General features: G+C 44.0%; 1 protein-coding gene across 1 annotated transcript in view; it reads left to right on the plus strand.

Moving 5' to 3' along the window:
• MYPN (myopalladin) overlaps nucleotides 1-21108 on the plus strand; it is a 2801288-nt gene that overhangs the window by 1322632 nt on the left and 1457548 nt on the right. The window contains exon 9 of the mRNA XM_069240514.1: nucleotides 13595-13711. Within this exon, the coding sequence (XP_069096615.1) occupies nucleotides 13595-13711 (117 nt within the window). The remainder of the gene's footprint in view (nucleotides 1-13594; nucleotides 13712-21108) is intronic.

Here is a 21108-nt window from a genome sequence, read left to right on the forward strand (position 1 = left end):
CACAAGGTCTTTATTGTGCTAATAATAGCACTGTATGTTAAAAACTGACTTATCGGAAGGTCACCTGCATTTCTCATACCATGAAATGACAAACACTTGTGATTTATGAATGCATCATCCAAGGATTCAAACCCTATGTGGCACCAAGTAGTTGCCACTGCATCACAAGCCATTCTCTCAAATTCTAGGTGCCACCATAAAAAGGGAGCACACAGGCATTTCCCAAACCATTTTTGTTTGTTTCAGATACAAAGCCCAACAATGAACAGCCAACAAACATGAGAATCCTCCGACCTACTTAACATCATTTATCACTAATGGTACTAAGTTTCCAGCCACTTCCTCCAGATCAAAGAACATTGATTAATCGTTGCCAGCAGTGAAGCACCAACGAGCCTCCGAATGCAACTGTGCAATAATATAATAACACTCAAATTTTGGCACATTGATACCACCTTTCCTACGAGGCAGCTGTATGTTACACAAAGCAGTCTTGTGGCTTTCATAACATAACTATCAGTACTTTTTCAGTCATGAGGGTCAAGGAACCTCCCTCCGTAGCCACCAGTAACCTGTCTAAAAACTGATGTGCCAACGTCCCTCCATAAGTTACCTAAAATTCAACATTGAATCCATCCCCACCAGGAGTCATACCTCTTCAGCCCCTTTATGGCTAACTTAATCTCCTCCACAGATATGGGGGCATCCAATTGCCCTCTGAACATCTGTTATTCTATGCAAACTGCCTCCTGAAAATACCCTAAGAGCAAGGTGGCCGCTACCAGTAGAGGCAACTCATAAAGCTGTCAGTAGCATTGAGGAGATGTTTGATAAACACACATTTGGGTTACAATAAGGTACAATTCATTGCCTGGATTTTACGTATTATACTCCAGCCTGTTTCCCCTTTTATTAACCAGGCCAATAAACTGCCAGCTTTATCACCCTCACCATGCTTCTTGTCTATATATGCTCTATAACAGTGTTGCTTAATCCATCAGCCAATCTCCAGCACTCTTTCCTGGATTCCACTAGTGTCAATACTGCAGCCTGAAAACATCACATGGGAATCTTAGGGACACATATTCTTTCTAAAAAAATGTGATCATTTGGCAGGTCCACCATACATGTTGTTGTGTTCCCTTGCCCACACATCCCCTTTGACACAGCCTTGTCTTGTTGGGAAGCACCTGTTTCAGCTTATTTGGTGTAAGACACCAAATGTACATAATTTTGCACCGTGTCTCTCCGCCTTATATGCTGTGCACTAGCCTAGCCTTCCACTGAGCACCCCACTCTTTTTGTATTATGTCAATGCCTAGTACTTTGTCTCATGTATTCATATATGACCATTTATCCTTCTGACATAGTGTTTTCAATGTCTAATATATAGTGGAAACTAACCCCTTCTTAGCTATGAAATAGTTTCTCGACTGGAGTTAATTCCCTTGTGCCTGCCTACTTAAACCTGAGATCTCCCCATATTGCTTCAGAATTGACATTGCCACCATGGTGGAATTCACTGGGTCAGTCAAGGACAGCAGAATATAATCTCCAAAGAGATTAATTATTTGTGGCCCAGCTGTAGTCCAACCCTCACATGCATCCTGCTCCACGCCTTGCACAGCCTCCCTTTCCCGAGCCAATACTGACCCTGTGACTTACACAAAATTACAAAAAGGGCTGTTTCTGAATGAAGAGCTAGAGTTCTGCCAGATTTGGTGTAATTCCGTCCAGTGGTTCGGGCTTTAGTTGTGTTTAAAACCCCTTTTGGAAATCGCATGCCAAAACAACGTTCAGGGACCCCCACCCTTTTTCTCGACCACCCTTGGCGAATCACTCGGAACCTTTCACGACAGCAGCTAAATTGAGTGAAGTACTGGTTTTGAAAAATTCCTGAAGATTCATCAAATGGCCCTAAAGTTATTGACAAAACAATAATCGCTTCTCCATATTGCTTCAGAATTGACATTGCCACCATGGTGGAATTCACTGGGTCAGTCAAGGACAGCAGAATATAATCTCCAAAGAGATTAATTATTTGTGGCCCAGCTGTAGTCCAACCCTCACATGCATCCTGCTCCACGCCTTGCGCAGCCTCCCTTTCCCGAGCCAATACTGACCCTGAGACCCCATCCCACGGGGTCTTAAGTGGGTGCCCCAGGGGCAACCACAACACACAACAAGAGGGGTTGCAGTGTGGAGCGCAGTGTCCTTACGATTTTGCCGGCTCCCCTGCATGCACCCATCCTGAGTGTAGCTGGAGCAGACTTTGCACCTGCCTGGTGGGAAGAATCAGTCTCAGTTTTCCTGCCTGCAAGAGTGCGAGCCAGGAAAGAAGTGTGTGCTGCCACCCGGCGAAAGAATATCTGCAGCTCCTGCTGGGTGGGAAAAACACTTTTCTTTTCCTGCCTGAGCTGCCATAGGTAGGGAAACATTGTCTCCGGAGTACGCTCCCCTGGACACAACAGTATAGCTGGCAGAGGAGGATGGGGCTCCCAGGCCTCAAAGAGTCTCAGGGTGGTATGCCATGCACCCACCTTTAATTAAATATTGGCCCTGGAAATGGGGTCCAAGGGTTCTGTGTAGCTTAGGGAAAGGGGACCCATGCCCTCCTCTGTATAAATCCCAATTTACTGCCCCCCAGGACCAAAGGGTACAGGGGCATTATAGTTAGGATCTGAATTTACACGCACAAAAAACATAGAAATTCAGGTGTTATAGTTATAGTTATTTCAAGTAACCATAACACATATTATAAGGTAACTATAACTTGCGCCCTGCCATGGTTTTGATTGTGTAAAATCGGATCATAACTATAATGTCCCTGTAACCTTTGTCTTTTTTTTTTCGTGAAGTTCTAAGGCTTTGTGAATGCTAATTCCTAACTACAATGCCCCTGTAAACTTTGTTTTTTGAGTGAATTTCAGTCTTTTTTAATGCAGCGGGGGTTCCATCTAACCCCATGCCAAGCAAGGAGAAGACACTCGAGAACCTTGGAAAAAGCAAGGAGAAAGCAGTGGATACTAACAAGGAAAAAGGCACACAAATATGAGGGAAAAGCCAGGAGAAAGCAGTGAAAATAAGTGAAAAGCAAGGAGAAGGCACACAAAAAACTGGGGAAAAATCAAAGAGAAAGCAGTGAAAACTAGGGTAAAGCAAGGAGAAGGCACACAAAGAATGGGAAAAAGCAGGGAGGACCGAGTGAGAATGAGGGAAAAGCTAAGAGAAGGCACACAAAGAATGGGGAAAGCAAGGAGAAAGCAATGAAAACAAGGGAAATGCAAGGAGGAGCACTAAAAAAATAGGAAAACGCAGGAGAAAGCAGTGACAATTAGGAAAAAGCAAGGAGCAGGCACACAAGAAACAAGTGAAAAAGCAAGGAAAAAGCAGTAAAAATAAAGTAAAAGCAAGGCGAGGACACACAAAAAACAGGTGGAAAAGCAAGGTGAAAGCAGTGAGTAAGAGGGAAAAACAAGGGGAAGGCACAAAAAAACAAGAGAGCAAAGCAATGAGAAAGCAGTGAGAATGAGAGAGAAGCAAGAAGACCATTAAAATGAGGGAAAAAGTAAAGAGAAAGCAGTGAAAATGAGGAAAAAGCAAGGAAAAGGCACACAAAACACAGGGGAAGGCAAGGAGAAGCTCTGAAAATGAGGGAAAAGCAAGAAGAAGGCACTCAATGAACAGGGAAAAATCAAGGAGAAAGCAGTGAAACGAGGGAAAAGCAAGGAGAGGGCACCTAAAATATGGGGGAAAAAGCAAGGAGAACCAGTGAAAACAAGGGAAAATCAAGCAGCGGGCACACAAAAATGGGAAAAAAACAAAGAGAAAGCAGTAAATACAGGGTAAAAGCAAGGAGAGGGAGCACAAAAAGCAGGTGAAAATGGTGAGAATGAGGGAAAAGCAAGAAGGCACTCAAAAAACAGGGGGAAAAGCAAGGAGATTACAGGAGCACGAGTGATGCAGCAACACAGGGAGGGTTGGGCCTTTTTTTTAAAAAAAATTGCTGCAGATTTATGGATCCACTATAATTTTGTGGCAATTTATTTCATTTTTTTTTACATTTTTGTCTCCCGGCAGGTTCCTTGTGGAACCCCATAAGCATGCCTAGGGGATCAGGGTATTCTGAACTTGTCCCCTTCTGTTTTTTTGCCCTTTTTCCTTGAAACCTGACTGAGGCTGAGTCATAAGATAGCTGTCAGCACTTCCTGGTTGAAGTGCTGGCAGCCAATCAGATCTCAGCATATGATCTGTCAATCTACAGAGGATCCGCGTCCCTAGATATACAAATTTATTTTTCCTTTATTAACTCCAAAATTGCTGAACAGACTTACCAAATTACAAAAAGGGCTGTTTCTGAATGAAGAGCTAGAGTTCTGACAAATTTGGTGTAATTCCGTCCAGTGGTTCGGGCTTTATTTGTGTTTAAAACTCCCATGGGAAATCGCATTCCAAAAACACGTTCAGGGACCCCCACCCCTTTTTCTCGGCCACCCTTGGCGAATCACTCTGAACCTTTCACGACAGCAACTAAATTGAGTGCCGTACTGGTTTTGAAAAGTTCCTGAAGATTCATCAAATGGCCCTAAAGTTATTGACAAAACAATAATCGCTTCTCCTATTGAAGCTAGGTCCTAACTATAACTACCTTAGAAATTATTCAAATTTGTAATGTTTGTTTTTTGAGTTTGGTCTGTATAGAAAGAATAGGTAAACTTTTTCTGATTATAACAAAGGTTTAACCTTTGTTTTTTTCATTGAACTTCATTAAAAAAAAAAACTGAGTTCCAAATCGTGGAATTTACTGTTGTTGAGTGGAGTGTCATTAAGTGGAGTGTTGTATAGTAGAGTGGGGGAGAGTGTTTTATAGTGTGCTGTATTAGAGTGTAGTGTCATGTAGTAGAGTAAAGTGTGGTACAGTGGAATAGCATACAGTGGAGTGGTGTAAAGTGGACTGGAGTAGAGTGACGTACAGTAGACTGGGGCACAGTAGAGTGGGGTAGAGTGGAGTAATGTAGAATCGAGTAGAGCTGAGTGTTGTTAGAAATAGGTTCTTTGGTTGGCAGTCAGGTTACCCCCTGTCCAAGCAAGGACCCTCACTCTAGTCAGGGTAATGGAGAAACACACTTAGATTACCCCTGCTTACCCCCTTGGTAGCTTGGCACAAGCAGTCATGCTTATCTCAGAAGCAGTGTGTAAAGTATTTGTACCAACACACACAGTAATTCAGTGAAAACACTACAGAATGGACACCACACCAGTTTATAAAAATAGGTGATATTTACCTAAGTCAATCAAGACCAAAATGACAAAAATCCAACATACACAAGTTAAAATATAAATTTTCAGAAGAATAAGAGCCTTACTCCATAGAAAACAATGGAAGCTATGATTTTGCACAAAGAAACTGGTTAGCGTAAAAAATAAAGCCGCACGGGTGAGTGTACGTCGGAAAAGGCAGCGATGAGTCGATTCCCTTCTTGCAGGGCAGGCTGTGCGTTGTTTCTTCCCCGGTCGGCGATGTATAATTTCTCTCCCTCGCAAGAGAGCGATGCGTTGATTTCTGGACGGGGCACCTCGGATCCGTGCAGAGCTGGGTCGACTTTCACGCCCAGGGACAATGCGTGGAAAATCCTGTTGCACGGTGTTAGAAAACCATGCTGCGTGGGGTTTGTGTGGTTACCAGCAGCTGCAAGCGGGTGTTGCGTGTCGTTTCTCCAGTTGCGATGCGTCGATCTCCCAACCGCGATGCAGGTGGAGCGCCGATTTTGGCTGCGAAGCCGGTGGTGCGTCATTTATCAGCCTCGTTGCCGATGGTGCGTTGTAAATTTCTCAGCATGGCGTTCTGTGTGTGGTTTTCAGCTCTTGTCTGCCAACTTCACCTTTCAAGGGCCATGGGACTGGATAGGACACCACTTGGCAGGGCAGGAGTCTCAGCAGAGAGTCCAGATGTTAGCAGGGGAAGTCTTTGGTGGCCCAGAGACTTCAAAACAGGAGGCAAGCTCAGTTCAAGCCCTTGGAAATTCTTCACAAGCAGGCATATACCACAAAGTCCAGGGTTTGTCCCCTTTCACAGGCAGAAGCAGCAACTGCAGGATATCCCAACAAAGCACAGTCACAGGCAGGGGTGCCACTCCTTCTCAGCTCTTCTCCATGGCAGAGGTTCCTCTTGGTTCCAGAAGTGAACTAATTTTCAGGGGGTTTGGGTCCATTACTTATACCCCTTTCTGCCTTTGAAGAAGGCCTACTTCAAAGGAAAGTCTCTGTTGTTCACAAGATCCTGCCTTGCCCAGACCAGGCCCCAGACACACGCCAGTGGTTTGGACACTGCATTGTGTGAGGGCTGGCACAGCCCTTTCAGGTGTGAGTGACCACTCCTTCCTCCCCTCCTAGCACAGATAGCTCATCAGGATATGCAGGATACACTTCATCTCCCTTTATGTCACTGTCTAGAGGAGAGGTGCAAACAGCAAAACTGTCAAACTGACCCAGACAGGGAATCCACAAACAGTGACAGAATGGTTTAAGCAAGAACATGCCTATTTTCTGAAAGTGGCAGTTTCAAACTAACAATCTAAAACTCAACTTCACTCAAAGATTTATTTTTAAACTGTGAGTTCAGAAACCAGAAACTCCATATTTCTATCTGCTCTCAAAGGGAATCTGCACTTTAAAGTTATTTAAAGGCAGCTCCCATGCTAACCTATGAGAGAGATAGGCCTTGCAACAGTAAAGACTGAATTTAGCAGTATTTCACTGTTAGGAAATGTAACACACAGCAGTACGTATCCCACCTTTAACATACACTGCGCCCTGCCCATGGGGCTACCTAGGGCCTACCTTAGAGGTGCCTTACGTGTATGAAAAGGGAATGTTTAGGCCTGGCAATTGGGCACACTTGCCAAGTTGAATTGGCAGTTTAAAACTACAAACACAGACACTACAGTGGCAGGTCTTAGCCATGTTTACATGGCTTCTAGTGTGGGTGGCACAATCAGGGCTGCAGGCCCACTAGTAGCATTTAGTTTACAGGCCTAGGGCACCTCTAGTGCCCTTTACTAGGGACTTACGACTAAATCAGATATGCCAATCATGGATAAGCCAACTTGAACATACATTTCACATAGGAGCACTTGCACTTTAGCACTGGCTAGCAGTGGTAAAGTGTCCAGAGTATCAAAAACAGCAAAAACAGAGTCCGGCACACATCACCAACCTGGGAAGCAGAGGCAAAAAGTTAGGGAAGGCCACGCCAAGAATATCTAGTCTAAAATGTGTCTCCCCCCAGCAGAAAGTAGGGAGCAACTAACCAACCGCATTGGAGTTCTCATCACTAAGGCGGAAGAATCTGGACAGACCATCAGCATTGGCGTGTTCTGTGCCAGGGCGGTGTTCCACCTTAAAGTCCAGCCCCTGTAGGGAAATGGACCACCTTAGCAGTTTTGGATTCTCACCCCTCATCTGCATTAACCATCTGAGGGGCCTGTGGTCGGTTTGAACCCGAAAGTGAGTCCTAAAGAAGTAGGGTCTTAGCTTCTTCAGTGCCCAGACCACAGCAAAAGCTTCGCGCTCTATTGCACTCCACCTACCTTCCCTGGAAAGTAACCTCCTGTTAATGAAGGCTACAGGTTGCCCTAGGCCCTCTTCCTTTATCTGTGATAACATTGCTCCTATACCACGACAAACTCCTTGGAGAAACCTTCAGCACAGGCGAGGGGCACATGGCGGCCTTCAGGGCATCAAAAGCGGTCTGTCAAGACACTGTCCAGATCACCTTCCTTGATTGCTTCTTAGAAGTCCACTCATTCAAAGCGGCAACAATGGTGCCATACCCCTTTGCAAAACATCTGTAATAGCCAGTGAGGCCCAATAAGGCCCTCATCTCGGTCTTGGGAGGTTCCCAAGCCAGAATGGTGTAAATTTTTTGCCTGTAGGGGTCCTGGCCACTCCCTACGTGTGTTCCAAATACATCACTGAACCCTGCCTTATCTGACACTTACTGGCCTTAATAGTGAGGCCTGCCTTTTGCAGGGCCTCCAACACTGTACAGAGGTGCTGCAAGCGTTCTTCCCAAGTAGGACTGAACACTGCAATGTCGTCCAGGTAGGCTGCACTGAAATCATCCAGCCCAGTCAACACCTGGTTGACCAACTTCTGAAAGGTGGCAAGGGCATTTTAATCCCAGATGGCACCACCTTAAACTGGAAGTGCCCATCTGGGGTAGAAAATGCTGACCCCTCCTCGGGCCCCTCAGTTAAGCTAATCTGCCAATACCCTGACGTCAAGTGAAATGTGCTCAGGTATTTGGCAGCTCCCAACCGATCGACGAGCTCATCAGCTGGGGTGATGGGGTGCACGTCAGTCTTCGTGACCGCATTGAGACCCCTGTAGTCCACACAGAACTGGAGTTCTGGTGTGGCACCAGGAGCAGCAGCCTTTGGAACCAAGACCACAGGGCAGGCCCAAGGACTACTAGAAAACTCAATTACCCTTAGGGTTATCATCTTTGATACTTAATCTTTGATGCTAGCCCTGACTTTATCAGTCACCCTGTAAACCTTCTGTTTGGCGGTCAGAATTCAGCCATGCACAGTTGGGATTGACCGTACAGTGTGCTGGGAAAAAGAGCCTGGCCGCAGGCGCTAATCAACCGGCACCCTTTTGCCCTTAAGGCATTAACACATGTTTCAAAAACCACTGATGGTGTTGGAATCTCCTTCCTTCCGGCCCTGGTCCCAAGATGTCTGGGGGCACAAAAAGCAAGTGTGAAGTAATTTATGTGTACCCTCTGGCAGCAGCTTTGAAGTGTAAGTGTGGTTGTGGGCAGTCTGGGAGGGATATACAAAGGCCAACTGCCAACTCCACCTAGTTATGTGCCTGCAGACACCAAAAGGTTGGTACAAAAAAGGTCAACTTTCTGAAAGCTGCATTTTCAGAATTATGACTTTAAATCCAACTTTAACATTTAAGAGGTTAAAGGTTAAAGAGAAGTCTAAATGACAATTCATTAGACACCAAATGTGATATTTCTATCTGCTACCAAACAAAAGGTGTAATTTATTAAATGGAATAAGGTAACCCAATGTTATCCTATTGGAGAGATAGGCCTTACAGTAGTGCAAAAATGAATCTGTGAGTTTTTCACTACCTGGGCATGTAAAACTTAAAAGTGCATGTTCAACTGTTTAAATACAGTGTGCCCTGCCCTATGGGCTGTTTAGGACCTAGCTTTGGAGGGGATTTAAATGTATTAAAAAGGGAGTTTTAGGCTTGGGTAGGGATTTATTTTACCAGGTCGAACTGGCAGTTTAAAACTTCACACAGGCTGCGATGGCAGACCTAACAACATGTTTTAAGGGGTTACTTAAGTGAGTGGCACAATATGTGCTGCAGGCCCATCAGTAGCATTTAATTTACTGCCCTGTGTATAAGGTACACCACTTTACTAGGGACTTATAAGTAAATTAAGTATCCCAGTCTGGTGTAAGACAATTTTACAATGTTTTAGGGATTGAACAGAAGCACTTTAGCTATGGTTTCCACTGGTAACGAGTCCTAAAAGCCACCAAACACTGTTTCAGAAAACAGGAGTGGTCGAGGCAAAAAATTGCTGATGATCCTGTGGAGAAGACCAAGTCCAACAATATGCTTCAGCCACATCCAGATCATTCAGTTTGTCCCCAGACTAGTCAGAGTATGAGAGGCATTTAACGTTTCCCTATGCAACTAAGGTTACTTGTCATCCCATGGTCCTACTAGTGAGTTAGTCATTTCAGCCCATGCGGCCTTTGTCCCTCCACCCTTTCTGACCCTTCTGCTCTGTCCTTATTGCATCTGTAAGTGCCCATTCCAGCATATCTCTTTTCCAAGCCTCGTTAGCAGGGCCCCTGCGAGGAGCCAATGACTAGCTACACATCGTTGTGCCAGCAACAATCCTAATGCTGCCAACGTGTGTTGGATTCTTCCTCTATTCAGTCATAATATATTTCCTAGTAAGCAGCGTTTAATTGTGACTTCAGTGTTAATACCTATTGCTTGTCGCTATCTCCATCTCATGTTTGTTCAAGGTCCTGCAGGTCAATGTCAAGTGTAGAAATGTGGCCTCCTACTCCCCACATCTCAGGTAAGTAGAGGATGAATCAGTGTAAATCCTCCTCAGTATCAGGGAGTAAAGTGCCTATGGCACAAGAAATTAAAATATAGCAATTTAAAACTTGCATTGTTGTCTATTTCCTGCACCTGAGCACAGATCTTTTCTCATTCTTTGTCTGTTAGCTGCACTTGTCTATAGTTCTCATAGATGATGGTACTGTCAGGGGTATTTTTCTAATTTCCCTTTTTCAGGGACATATCTGTAAACACAACATCGCACATGCAAAGAAACAATTGTTAACCAACAGTAATGTAATTGTTGATGTAAATAGTAAACTAATATGTAGTGTTACAAGTGAAGTAATAAATGTTGTCATCTGTGATATCATCTGCATCATTATTTGTGAGATCAAGAGCTGTGCACGGAGGTTGGGGTATTTTTGATTAGTCAACCATAACTGATAATAATGTCAGTCTGTTTTAACTGAAAACTGTATTCAAAATTTCGCTTTAATTGTGATTTTTAAGATTTTTTTTAAACATATGTTATTACCTTAAGAGTAAAAGAGTGCCGGTTGATTACGGCCTGCGGCCAGGCTCTTATTCCCAGCACACTCAGCGGCCAATCCCAACTGTGCATGGCTGAATTCCATCCGCTGCAGGGATTGGCTGCAGGGCTGGGCCCTTCACCCACCATTCCAAGCATACAACTCTCCCTTTTAGATGGCCAACAGTAGGGGTTGTTTGCAGAGTGTCAAGCAAATGGAATCCCTTCTGTCCCAGAGCCCCTCACTTGAATACCTCTCAAGAGAGAGAAGGGGAAAATGGGAAGAGAAAGACAAAAATCGCGGGCACTTGCTGTGAGGTGACGTTATCGGTAAAACAGTGAGGGCTGACAACCTTTAGCAGACTGGTATGCTGACTGACTCTCAGATAGAAGGTGAAGTAAGTTCTAGATAATATGGTATGTGTCAGAAAGCCAGCTAACATAAAAGCTCAAGTATAAACTTGCACAGCAAAACATCTCTCACTGCCAAAGCAACTATTTTAAGCCAATCCAGGGTGGGAGAGAAGGTTATGAGGTCATTCATCAACCAGGATGCCATCCCCAGGATGCAAAAGTTCGGCAAACCCTTCCAGCAGCCTCCAAATGGTTAATAATCAACATATAAAGAACAAGGATAAAGGCCCGAAAGCACAAGGGAGGGATATAGCCCAAAGAAAGGGGACAGAGAAGGGAAAAAAACAGGCTGAAAGGCAAGGTTGGGTGTACAAACAAAGTGGGTGCGGAAAACTAATTCAAATACACATCGTTGGCAGGAAAAGAGCCATGAATACCATGTCAATGTAAATATGCGATGCCACTATCGATCCAGCAGTGGAAGCCTAAGCTATGAAGTTACCACACCACAGGAATTAGCGGTCTACTGGTTCCCAGATACCGGTGCCCAGACTTCCATAGTTCCCAATCCCTTCCCTGTTTAAATTAGGTGCTTCTATGATTTACACGGGGGTGGATGCTACAATACTAATTGCTTATGGCAGGTCAGAGCAGAACGTATGTTGAACAAGTCATTATGTGACCCCCTTTCACCCTATCCTTAAAGTCTGAAATTCAGGCACATAGCCTGCACCCATCCCCCTATGTAATCACAGTGGAGATTGTCAAGTATTTATTCCATAGGGGCCCGATATTCTGCATACCTTTTATTCATTAATTCACATCTCAATAATTTGTTGTTTGGTTCTGTCCAAGGGTTCCCTAAAACCCTATCGGGCACACATGAGAGACCAAGTAGCTTCCTCCCCAGTTGAAGAAACTCCTCATTCCCAGTGCTCCTTGCCTTGTTTCCAGTGCACTTTAGGCCCAAAATTGGCCCTTATACGGGAGAGCGTGCAAATTATTGTATCAAACAGATTTCATCTTTGATGTTTTCTCGTGTGCAGTAGTGCCATCAAGCAAGAGGCAGCAGTACTGCACGTGAACCAACCTCAAAGATGACATCTATTGGGGCAATAACCAGCACACTACCCCCGACGAAGGGGCAATGTGGGGGCCATATGCATTGGGGGCAAGACGAGGAGCACTAGAAGTCATTACATGATATGACCAGCTGTATATTACTGTAAAGATTACTAATAATCTGGACAGCTCAGTAGATTGGTATTAAAAAAAAATGAATTAATCCAAATGAGCAGATCATGCTTATTTATGGATGGAATTCTTTGAATCATTTCTGAATTAACGAGTGATGGAAATAATAATACACATAGGTTGAACTGTGCAGGCTGTTCAGCCTATTAAGGAGTGTGTCTAAGGACGGCATTCAGTTAGGAAAAAGTGTTACTTAGGGCCTCATTACGAGTCTAGCAGTCTGAAATCCAGACCACCAACCAGTGGAGAGGAGACCACCGCGGAGCTGGCGGTTTCCCCCCAGCCTTATCACCAGGTCTCCACTGGGCTGACCGCCAGAAACCTCTGAAATCGGAGGTTTCTCCCGGTCATCCCAGTGGAAACCGTGCAGCCGCATTGGCCTCATGGAGCCGAGGACAATGCCGTCGCACACAGAGTACTTCCAGCACCCTCAGAATACACGCTATCTACTGTAGCAGACAGTGTGCATTCCAAGAGTCCTGGGCAGGGGGGTTACTGCACTGCCCACGACATGGTTGGGGGCAGTGCAGGGGTCCCCCTGTGAACCCTAGCACTGCCTTTCTGCCAGCCTTTTCATGGCGGGGACCCTGCCATAAAAAGGCTGGCAGAAAGTGAAGTTGTGATCAGCAAAGTGGTACTGCTCTAAGCACCGCCGTGGTTCAGCACAACTTCACCTGCCGACTATCCATTGGGAACCATGTTCCTGGCGGTGGCAGCAGTCCTGTGGTAGTCCAACCACCAGGGTTATAATTTGGCAGTCAGACTGCCAGGAGTGCCGTGGTCCCACCACCACCGCTAGTCTGGCAGTCTCAAGCATGCAAGACTCGTAATCAGGCCCTTAATCTCACAATGAGTGGCCAACAGGCCTAGTCTGCAACTAGGCCCTGTATCCAACCCAACATGCGGTCAACCCCCTCTGTGCATGAACAAAGGCTTTGTGAAACGGGGAAGGACCACACAAGGGATATGACCTAACTCCAAGGAACATGCCACTGCTCTACAAAGAACATTTCAAACTTGATGTGCGGTACAAAGAACAGTAGTAAGTGTATGAGCACAGATGACGGAAAGAGATGGGGTGGGAACATGCAATCAGACCATAATTAAACTGGAAACTGAAAAAGGCAGGATTATACTCCAGGTCACTTGGCTCAAAGATAAAAAAATAACATTATGAGTTACTTATACACGATATCAATTTGCAGGCTGAGAGATGTAAAACAAAATGGAAGATCCTGAAAGGTTAAAATGATGCCCATCCCATGTGTTGCCGGCAATGGGCGAATATACTGATTTCATTTTTAGGAGTACTTTATAATTAAATGTATTTCATTTACTTCCTTTTAGAAGAGATTTGCACGCTGGTAATTGCAGAAGTGTTCTCTGAAGATTCTGGAATTTTTTCTTGCACTGCAAGCAACAAATATGGCACAGTATCTAGCAGTGCCTATCTAAAAGTCAAAGGTATGTGTTAAAAAATGTAAAATATGGCACACGGTTGAAATGTTTTTGAAGGCCCTGTATCTAAATTTGAATTATTCAGTTATATTCACATTTTAGAGTGTTAATACCTTTGTGCTTCTACTCGCCTGAGTTTTGGGCTGTTCAAAATGTGGTAAATATCCTGTCTGCTGAAATATAAATCCCATTATTTCTTATGGGATTTATATATCGGACGACTGGCTATCTGCCAATGTTGTGATGGGTCACCCGTCTGCCGAAATCTAAATCAGCCCTTATTTATTATTTACAGAATCCTTAAAGTAGGAAATGTCTTTGGTTTTTTTGTCTAGCCTTACAATGCGTAGTACATTTACTAACACTACTTCAGGAAGTTGCTGCAAAGCAAATTTGGATGCTGGAGAGGTGCAGCCCACGTGTCAAAGGTAGTAGGGATGCTTCTATTCACTCATGGTTTTTTCGGGCTGTAGTTAGACATGGTTATACATTTTTAAATACTTTTCTGGAATCTCTAAGAGTTTTGTCAAGCCTTATTTAGATGACAAAGAAGAGCAAGAAAGGAGACTTGAATGTGGTATTTCTATATTTGATCTACTTATGACTAGTTGGTTGGGTAGCAAATGTATTTAATGGATGCCTAATATTTTCTAGAAGACCGTGGAAAGGTGATTGTGGGTCCAATCAAACATTTTTGAGATGGGAAGCACTGCAATTTGCAAAATGCCTCCTTTTTTTGGTATTCACTAAACACATTTTGCAGTTCGGTAAAGGCTTAGCTAATTGTAAAATTGGTTTAGAAATGGATACCAAATCAGTTTAGGGCACCCCTTTTGTGTCTTTCGGTTTCAGATGTATTAGGTGATTTGCAACCGCATTTCAGGTCTCAAAACATTGAAAAGTTACTGACAGCTTAAAGGAGACAGTAACTCATTTGCAAACACTAAAGGCTTCCCTTTCTATTTTTCAATGTTTGAAAAAAGGTTGTTAGGCAGTGGCCCATGAGATCACTTCTAACCCAAAACGTAAATGAAAAAAACTTATCTTTTGAAAAGGTAGCCTGTAGGAAAGTACCTTTTTTTGGCATGTTACCCCCAATTTCTGCCTGATGTCAGTGTGTTTTTGACTATGTCACTGGGACCCTGCTAGTCAGGACCCCAGTGCTTATGGTTTATGCCCTGCTTGTCAGTATGTTTTACTGTTTTCTAAATTGTCACTGGAGTCCTGGAAATCAGGACCCCATTGCTCATGCTCTCTCTGTTTCCAAATTTGTTCTTACATACGGGTAACTCAGTATTTCACTCCAAATTGGCATACTGGTCCCCCCTTATAATTCCCTTATATATGCTACCTAGGTACCCAGGGCATTGGGGTTCCAGTGGATCCCTTTGGGCTGCAGCATTTCTTTTGCCACCCATAGGGAGCCCATGCAAAGGCTGCTACGGGGCTGCTATTGCAGCCTGTGTGAAATAGTGCATGCACTATTTCACAGCCATTTTCACTGCACCAGGTCACTTATAAGTCACATATATCCGGTCTTCCAACCCTGAAGGCTGGGTTCAAAGTACTTCTGTATGAGGGCACCCAAGCACTAGCAGAGGTGCCCCCACGTCATCCAGGCCCATTTTCCCAGACTTCGTGAGTGCGAGGACGCTATTTTATGCATGCAGTAGACATAGGTCAATACCTATGTCCAGCTTCATAATGGTAACCCCCAATATGGCCATGTAAGGTGTCTAACAACTGGTAATTGTACCCCAATACTGATTCCTGAATTTGTTCCACAATCCTATGCACTCTGGGGGCTCCACAGTGGACCCCCAGTACTGCCATACCAGTCTTCTGAGGTTTTCCAGGCAGCCCAGCTGCTGCCACTTCACCGACAGGTTTCTGCCCTCCTGTTGCTTGAGCAGGTCAAGCCCAAGAAGACAGAACAAAGGACTTCCTTTGGGAGAGGGACGTTACAACCTCTCCCTTTGGAATTAGGTGTTACAGGCATGGGAGGGGTATCCTCCCAGAGCCTGCTGGAAATGCTTTGAAGGGCACAGATGATGCCCTCCTTGTGGAATCCAGTCTACACCAGTTCAGGGACCCCCAGTCCCTGCTCTGACATGAAACTGGACTAAGGAAAGGGGTGTGACCACTCTCCTGTCCACCGCTTCCCCAGGGGTGGTGCCCAGAGCTCCTCCAGAGTGTCCCTGGGTTTTGCCATCTTGGATTCCAAGGTGGTGGGGCACTCTGGGAGTATCTGAGTGGCCAGTGCCAGCAAGTGACGTCAGAGACCCCTACTGATAGGTGCTTACCTGGTTAGGTGACCAATCCCCCTTTCAGGGCTATTTAGGGTCTCTCCACTGGGTGTTTCTTCAGATTCAGATTGCAAGACTCCAGCAGGAATCCTCTGCATCCTTTACTTCATCTTCTACCAACAGAACCACAGCTGAACACTCCAGGAACTCTACAAAACTGCAACAAAGAAGCAAAGACGACTTCTGCAACATTGTAACTTCAGCTTCTGCCAGCAACTGCAACAGTTTCCAGGTCATGCATCCTCCGAGGACCGCCTGTTTTCAGCCTGCACCAGAAGAACCTTAGGAATCTCCAGTGGAGTGACTGAGTCACTTCCCTGCTTCAGCAGGCACCTCTCTGCAGCGATGACCGGTGGCGTGGGTCCCCTCTCCAGACAACAGGTGTGGATCCAGCAACACGGGTTGTGGACTAAAGTGACTCCGACAGTTCCAACAACCAACTTTTGGTGGAGGTAAGAGCTTGCCTCCCCACGCAAGACAGTACCCCTGTGCACTTGCAGTTGCCAAGGACTGTGTGCGAACTTCCAAGAAGTTCTTCATGCACAGCACAGCTTAGACCCCCAGCACTCAATCCGGTGGCATGGGATCCCTTTGTGTTGTGCTGCGTGGGCCTCCGTTTGCACCTTCTTTGTCCCCGTGCTGCGGGACTCCTGTGCACGCTGCCTGGTCTTCTGAGGGCTCTCTGAGTTGCTGAGTGCCCCCTCTGTCTCCCCCTCCTGGGTAGAGGACACCAGGTCCCTCTGGTCCTGGGCAGCGCCATTTTCCACTATCTGCAAGATTTGTGTGTGCCAAGGCTTGTTGGTGGAATCCGGCGATGCAAACCAGACTGCATTCATCTATCCAGCGTTGGACATCCTCTGCACCAACCAGGAAACCGCATCTGTCTTCTTTGGTGCAATACTGACTTTGTCTTCTCACCCGTGGTTCTCCTTTTGCAGTTTCATCCAGGTTAGCAGGAGCTCCTATTCTCCCTCGACTCTTCAGTGCTTCTTGGACTTGATCCCCTTCTTCCATAGATCTTCAGGACCAGGAATCAATCGTTGGTGTCTTCCAGTACTCCCGTTTTCCTGGGCTGTGGGGTGGGGTCTATTACTCACCTTTGGTGTTTTCTTACACTCCCAGCGCCCCTCTACACACTACACTTGCCTAGGTGGGAGACCGACTTTCGCATTCCACTATTTTAGTATATGGTTTGTGTCCCCCCAGACCCATTGCAACCTATTGTGACCTTCACTATTTGCACTGTTTTCTGACTGTGTACTTACCTGTTTTTGGTTACTAGTATATATATTGTGTATATTACTTACCTCCTAAGGGAGTATAGTCTCTAAGGTATTTTTGGCATTGTATCACTAAAATAAAGTACCTTTATTTTTGTAACACTGAGTATTGACATTCATGTGTGTGAGCTTTGTGACAACAGTGGTATTGTAAGACCTTTGCATATCTCCTAGTTCAGCCTTGGCTGCTCTGCCTACAGCTACCTCTAGACAGCCTGGCGTCTAGACACTGCCTACATTTCACTAATAAGGGATAACGGAACCTGGTATAAGGTGTAAGTACCTTTGGTACCCACTACAATCCAGCCAGCCTCCTACATAGCTCCTTTTCCTATATGTAAAACATGGTGCATTAAAAGCAAAAACTTTATTTAAAGTCAGTCACGGAAATGGTGGGCCACCATCCCTGTGAATGCCTCCATTGGCAGTTAGTTGCAATTTGGGACCTACCTCACTAATACTTACTTATGAAGTAAGATGACTTGCGACACATGCCAAATGGGAATTTTGTGAGCAACCTATTAGTACATAGGTCAGTTTGAAAAATCAAAATGAACTTACAGAAAATCAGTGGACAGTTTGTGACTCCTTTTTTTCGAATCAACTCTTAGTACATTTGCCCCCTTGGTCTTCTTAATGTTGCAGAGTTTTTTTGGAGAGAGTTCTCTTTCATTGATAACATCATCTAAGAGCTTTTACGCTCTGGTGGGGAAGTCAGAGTACTACGTATTGAAAATAGGCCTCATGATGTGGCCCTGAGGAGAACAATAGAAATTTAAGATGTGTCCAATGGCATTGTTGCTGCCCTTGAAACTCACAAACCTCAGTTTAAATAATTGTTTCTTCCTTTTATCAAACTTGTGATTCTGAGTGTGTCATTAATGTTCTTATGCACCACAGTTTTTTAAAATGTATCTTTATTGATTGTACTGAAAATAAACAATCATCACTATCCTTGAGGTGTTAATATTGAAACAATACTCAAATCCAAATGAGCAAAGGCTAAATTGTAAGGGGTAACAGAACAGGCAACTGACAAAAAAGAGGAGCATTGCAAATCAAGCTGTTCACATGAGGTGAGATTACTTCGTGGTGATGACTGTGCATGACATTAGGACTGGGGTTTGGAAATGAAGAAGCAGAAGGACAATTGTGGATGCCAACATGATATAGTTGTTTTTCATGAGATCCTGGGGTAAGTTCAAGCCGGTGCATATTCAACTTCAAATGCACTGTGTCCCTCTCCTGTATTCTGCACTGTGGGTTGTAAAATTAGATTCATATTTCTTATTTATTGTCACATCGGATAGTAAAAAACCATCAACAATAATACAAACGCTTAAATACAAATTCACAGTCGGTGAAATTGCAAGCTTTTTAAATACACAACCTTAAAAAACAGAGTAATGACTAACTTCTATAGTGAGTAAATCCATCAGCAAAAGCATACATACTAAAATACAAATTTACAATATATGTTCGAACATAACTAAAATACACAGACTAAAACTGATAAAAAAAGAATCTGAAATTATCGGCCAACAATTAGTTCTCAGCACTGCCCATTTATATAATGCAGACCACCATATCAGTACACTGGAAGTGACTGAAGACTAACAGGCTATTGCCATTGAAAACTGGGGTACAAGCAGGGCCAGATCAATGAATGTAGAGGTGTTCCTCTCAGTCTTGGGGATAATCTTCAGTCCAGAAAAAACAGACTTTGGGATCACATGTAATGTGTCTGTTTGTTAATGCCTTAACTTGGCCTGCATGCCATTGTAACTCAAAAGCTCTACAGGACAGAACAAATCTATACCATGTGGAAGAAAGCTGCTTTTCACCCCACATCTGAGACAGGACAGCAGGACTCCTGGAAAAGTGCAATGTAGCCGCTTAACTGTCAAATATGTTGTGTGTGTAGCTGAGCTGAAGTAATTTAAACTTTGTGATTCCCAAGACACCTACTGTGAAGTGATAAAGGCTGTCCTACTATAGCTCCACAACTGGGCCAGGTACAATCCTTTACACATTTGTGTCTCAAAGTAACAAGAACAAGAAGATGCTCTTGTCCCAACAATTAGGACCTGACCTGCGAACAGACCAGACATATCACTGAGTTGTATAAAATCCAGCCTATTACCCGATTCCAATTTATTGCCAACTTTGGTTATATTGGTACCTACCTATGGTTTTAGTTTATCGTGTGGCACATGTGGGTCAATGCTCTTTATATATCTATCCCAGCAGTACTTTTTGATGAAGTAAGACTTGATGGCCGCAGTTTACAGCCATCAAAACAGAGCTCTTCAATCACGATCCTGCCAAGTGACCCCCTCATATAGCCTCTTTCAACCTTATCTGCAAGCTGTACCCACTGTGCTACCTATTAAGGGTGTTTCACTTAATAGTATTTCTCAAGATGAGGAGTCCAAGTCCTCCCCGCCTCCATCAGTAGTTGTAATTTATGAGGCAAAACCCTGGTTCCCATTTGAGATCAATCAATATAGATTTGTGACCACAGAACATTTGTTGGATAAGTGGAACAATCATAGAAGTGAAGTAATACACAATTGAGAGAGAAGTATCATTTTAGATATGGAAACTCAGATGGACAAGGAAAAATCTTTCCAAAAAGCCACTGACCCACGGGTGGTCATGACTGTGACAATATTTCCAGCTATTGTTTCCTATGTATCCCTGTAAATGCGAACAACTACATATTTGAAGGTGTGTACCACCCATTTTAATTTAGGGGTTGTAGTAACTAGTTCTGTGATAGTCAAGAGAGGAAAAACATGATTTACTATCTTTAATAATGATTAGTCTTGAATTGATAGCAAAGATCTATAGGTGTTAAAGGTCTGCAGTGAACTCAAGCAAGTAGAGAAGGATATTTTCAGCGTACAGGAAAATGGAATACAAATCTTGTCTAATGTTGACTTTACAGAATGATCCCATTTGTCTAATTTGACTGTTCAGTGGCTGCTTAACCAGGTCGAATGCTAGTTGGGAAGTAGGGCAGCCTTGTAGGGCATCTCACCTTATTATCATTTGATCCAATATGATGCCTTCAGTTCTAAAGTTTGCTACGGGGGATGAGCATAACAGTCATATCTAACCCAGTAGAGATCCTCCAAAACCCATGTGTTGAAGATAGTGTTGCCACCTGTCCCAGAGACAAATACCAGCCAACTGTCCAGTTTTAACATTCTTAAGTAGAGGTTTATATGAAATCATCTGTAGTCATTTTTAACATGCCCTTTCAGTCTTTGTTTACTTTAATAATCTGTCAGGGGTCATTAGGGCAGTTGCAGAACACATTTCAAAGTGTTTTGTTCTTAAATTTGCTGTTTATATATTTACCAATAAGGAGACCAAAAACTCCAGCTTTAGGTGATCTTTCCAATTTTTGTAGCGGCAGGATGTTAAAATACTGGACATGCCATTATAAAACTGGCCAGGTGCAACCCTAGTTGCAGAATTCTGAAAGGTATCCCCATTTTAATGTTTCAGATGCATTTCCATGATCCAACTGTATGTTTGCACTGGTCCTCCCAGCCACATTTTGATTTCTGTAAACTTCAGTCATGTAGACCACTCAAAGACAGACCTCTTCTACATACAGCAGATATCCAGATGAGGTTTGTTAAGTAAAGCATAGGACAAAGCATGACAGTACAGTAATCAAATTAAACAGAAGCAATCAACTGAACATAAAAAGTTATATTGGATATCACACACCACTTTTTGAAAATGAGGGATGCAAATGTTTGCTATCGAGCAAATCATTCCAAAATGTGGAAGCAAACAAAGT

This window comes from Pleurodeles waltl, chromosome 6, assembly GCF_031143425.1.
Source record: "Pleurodeles waltl isolate 20211129_DDA chromosome 6, aPleWal1.hap1.20221129, whole genome shotgun sequence".
NCBI lineage: Eukaryota > Metazoa > Chordata > Amphibia > Caudata > Salamandridae > Pleurodeles > Pleurodeles waltl.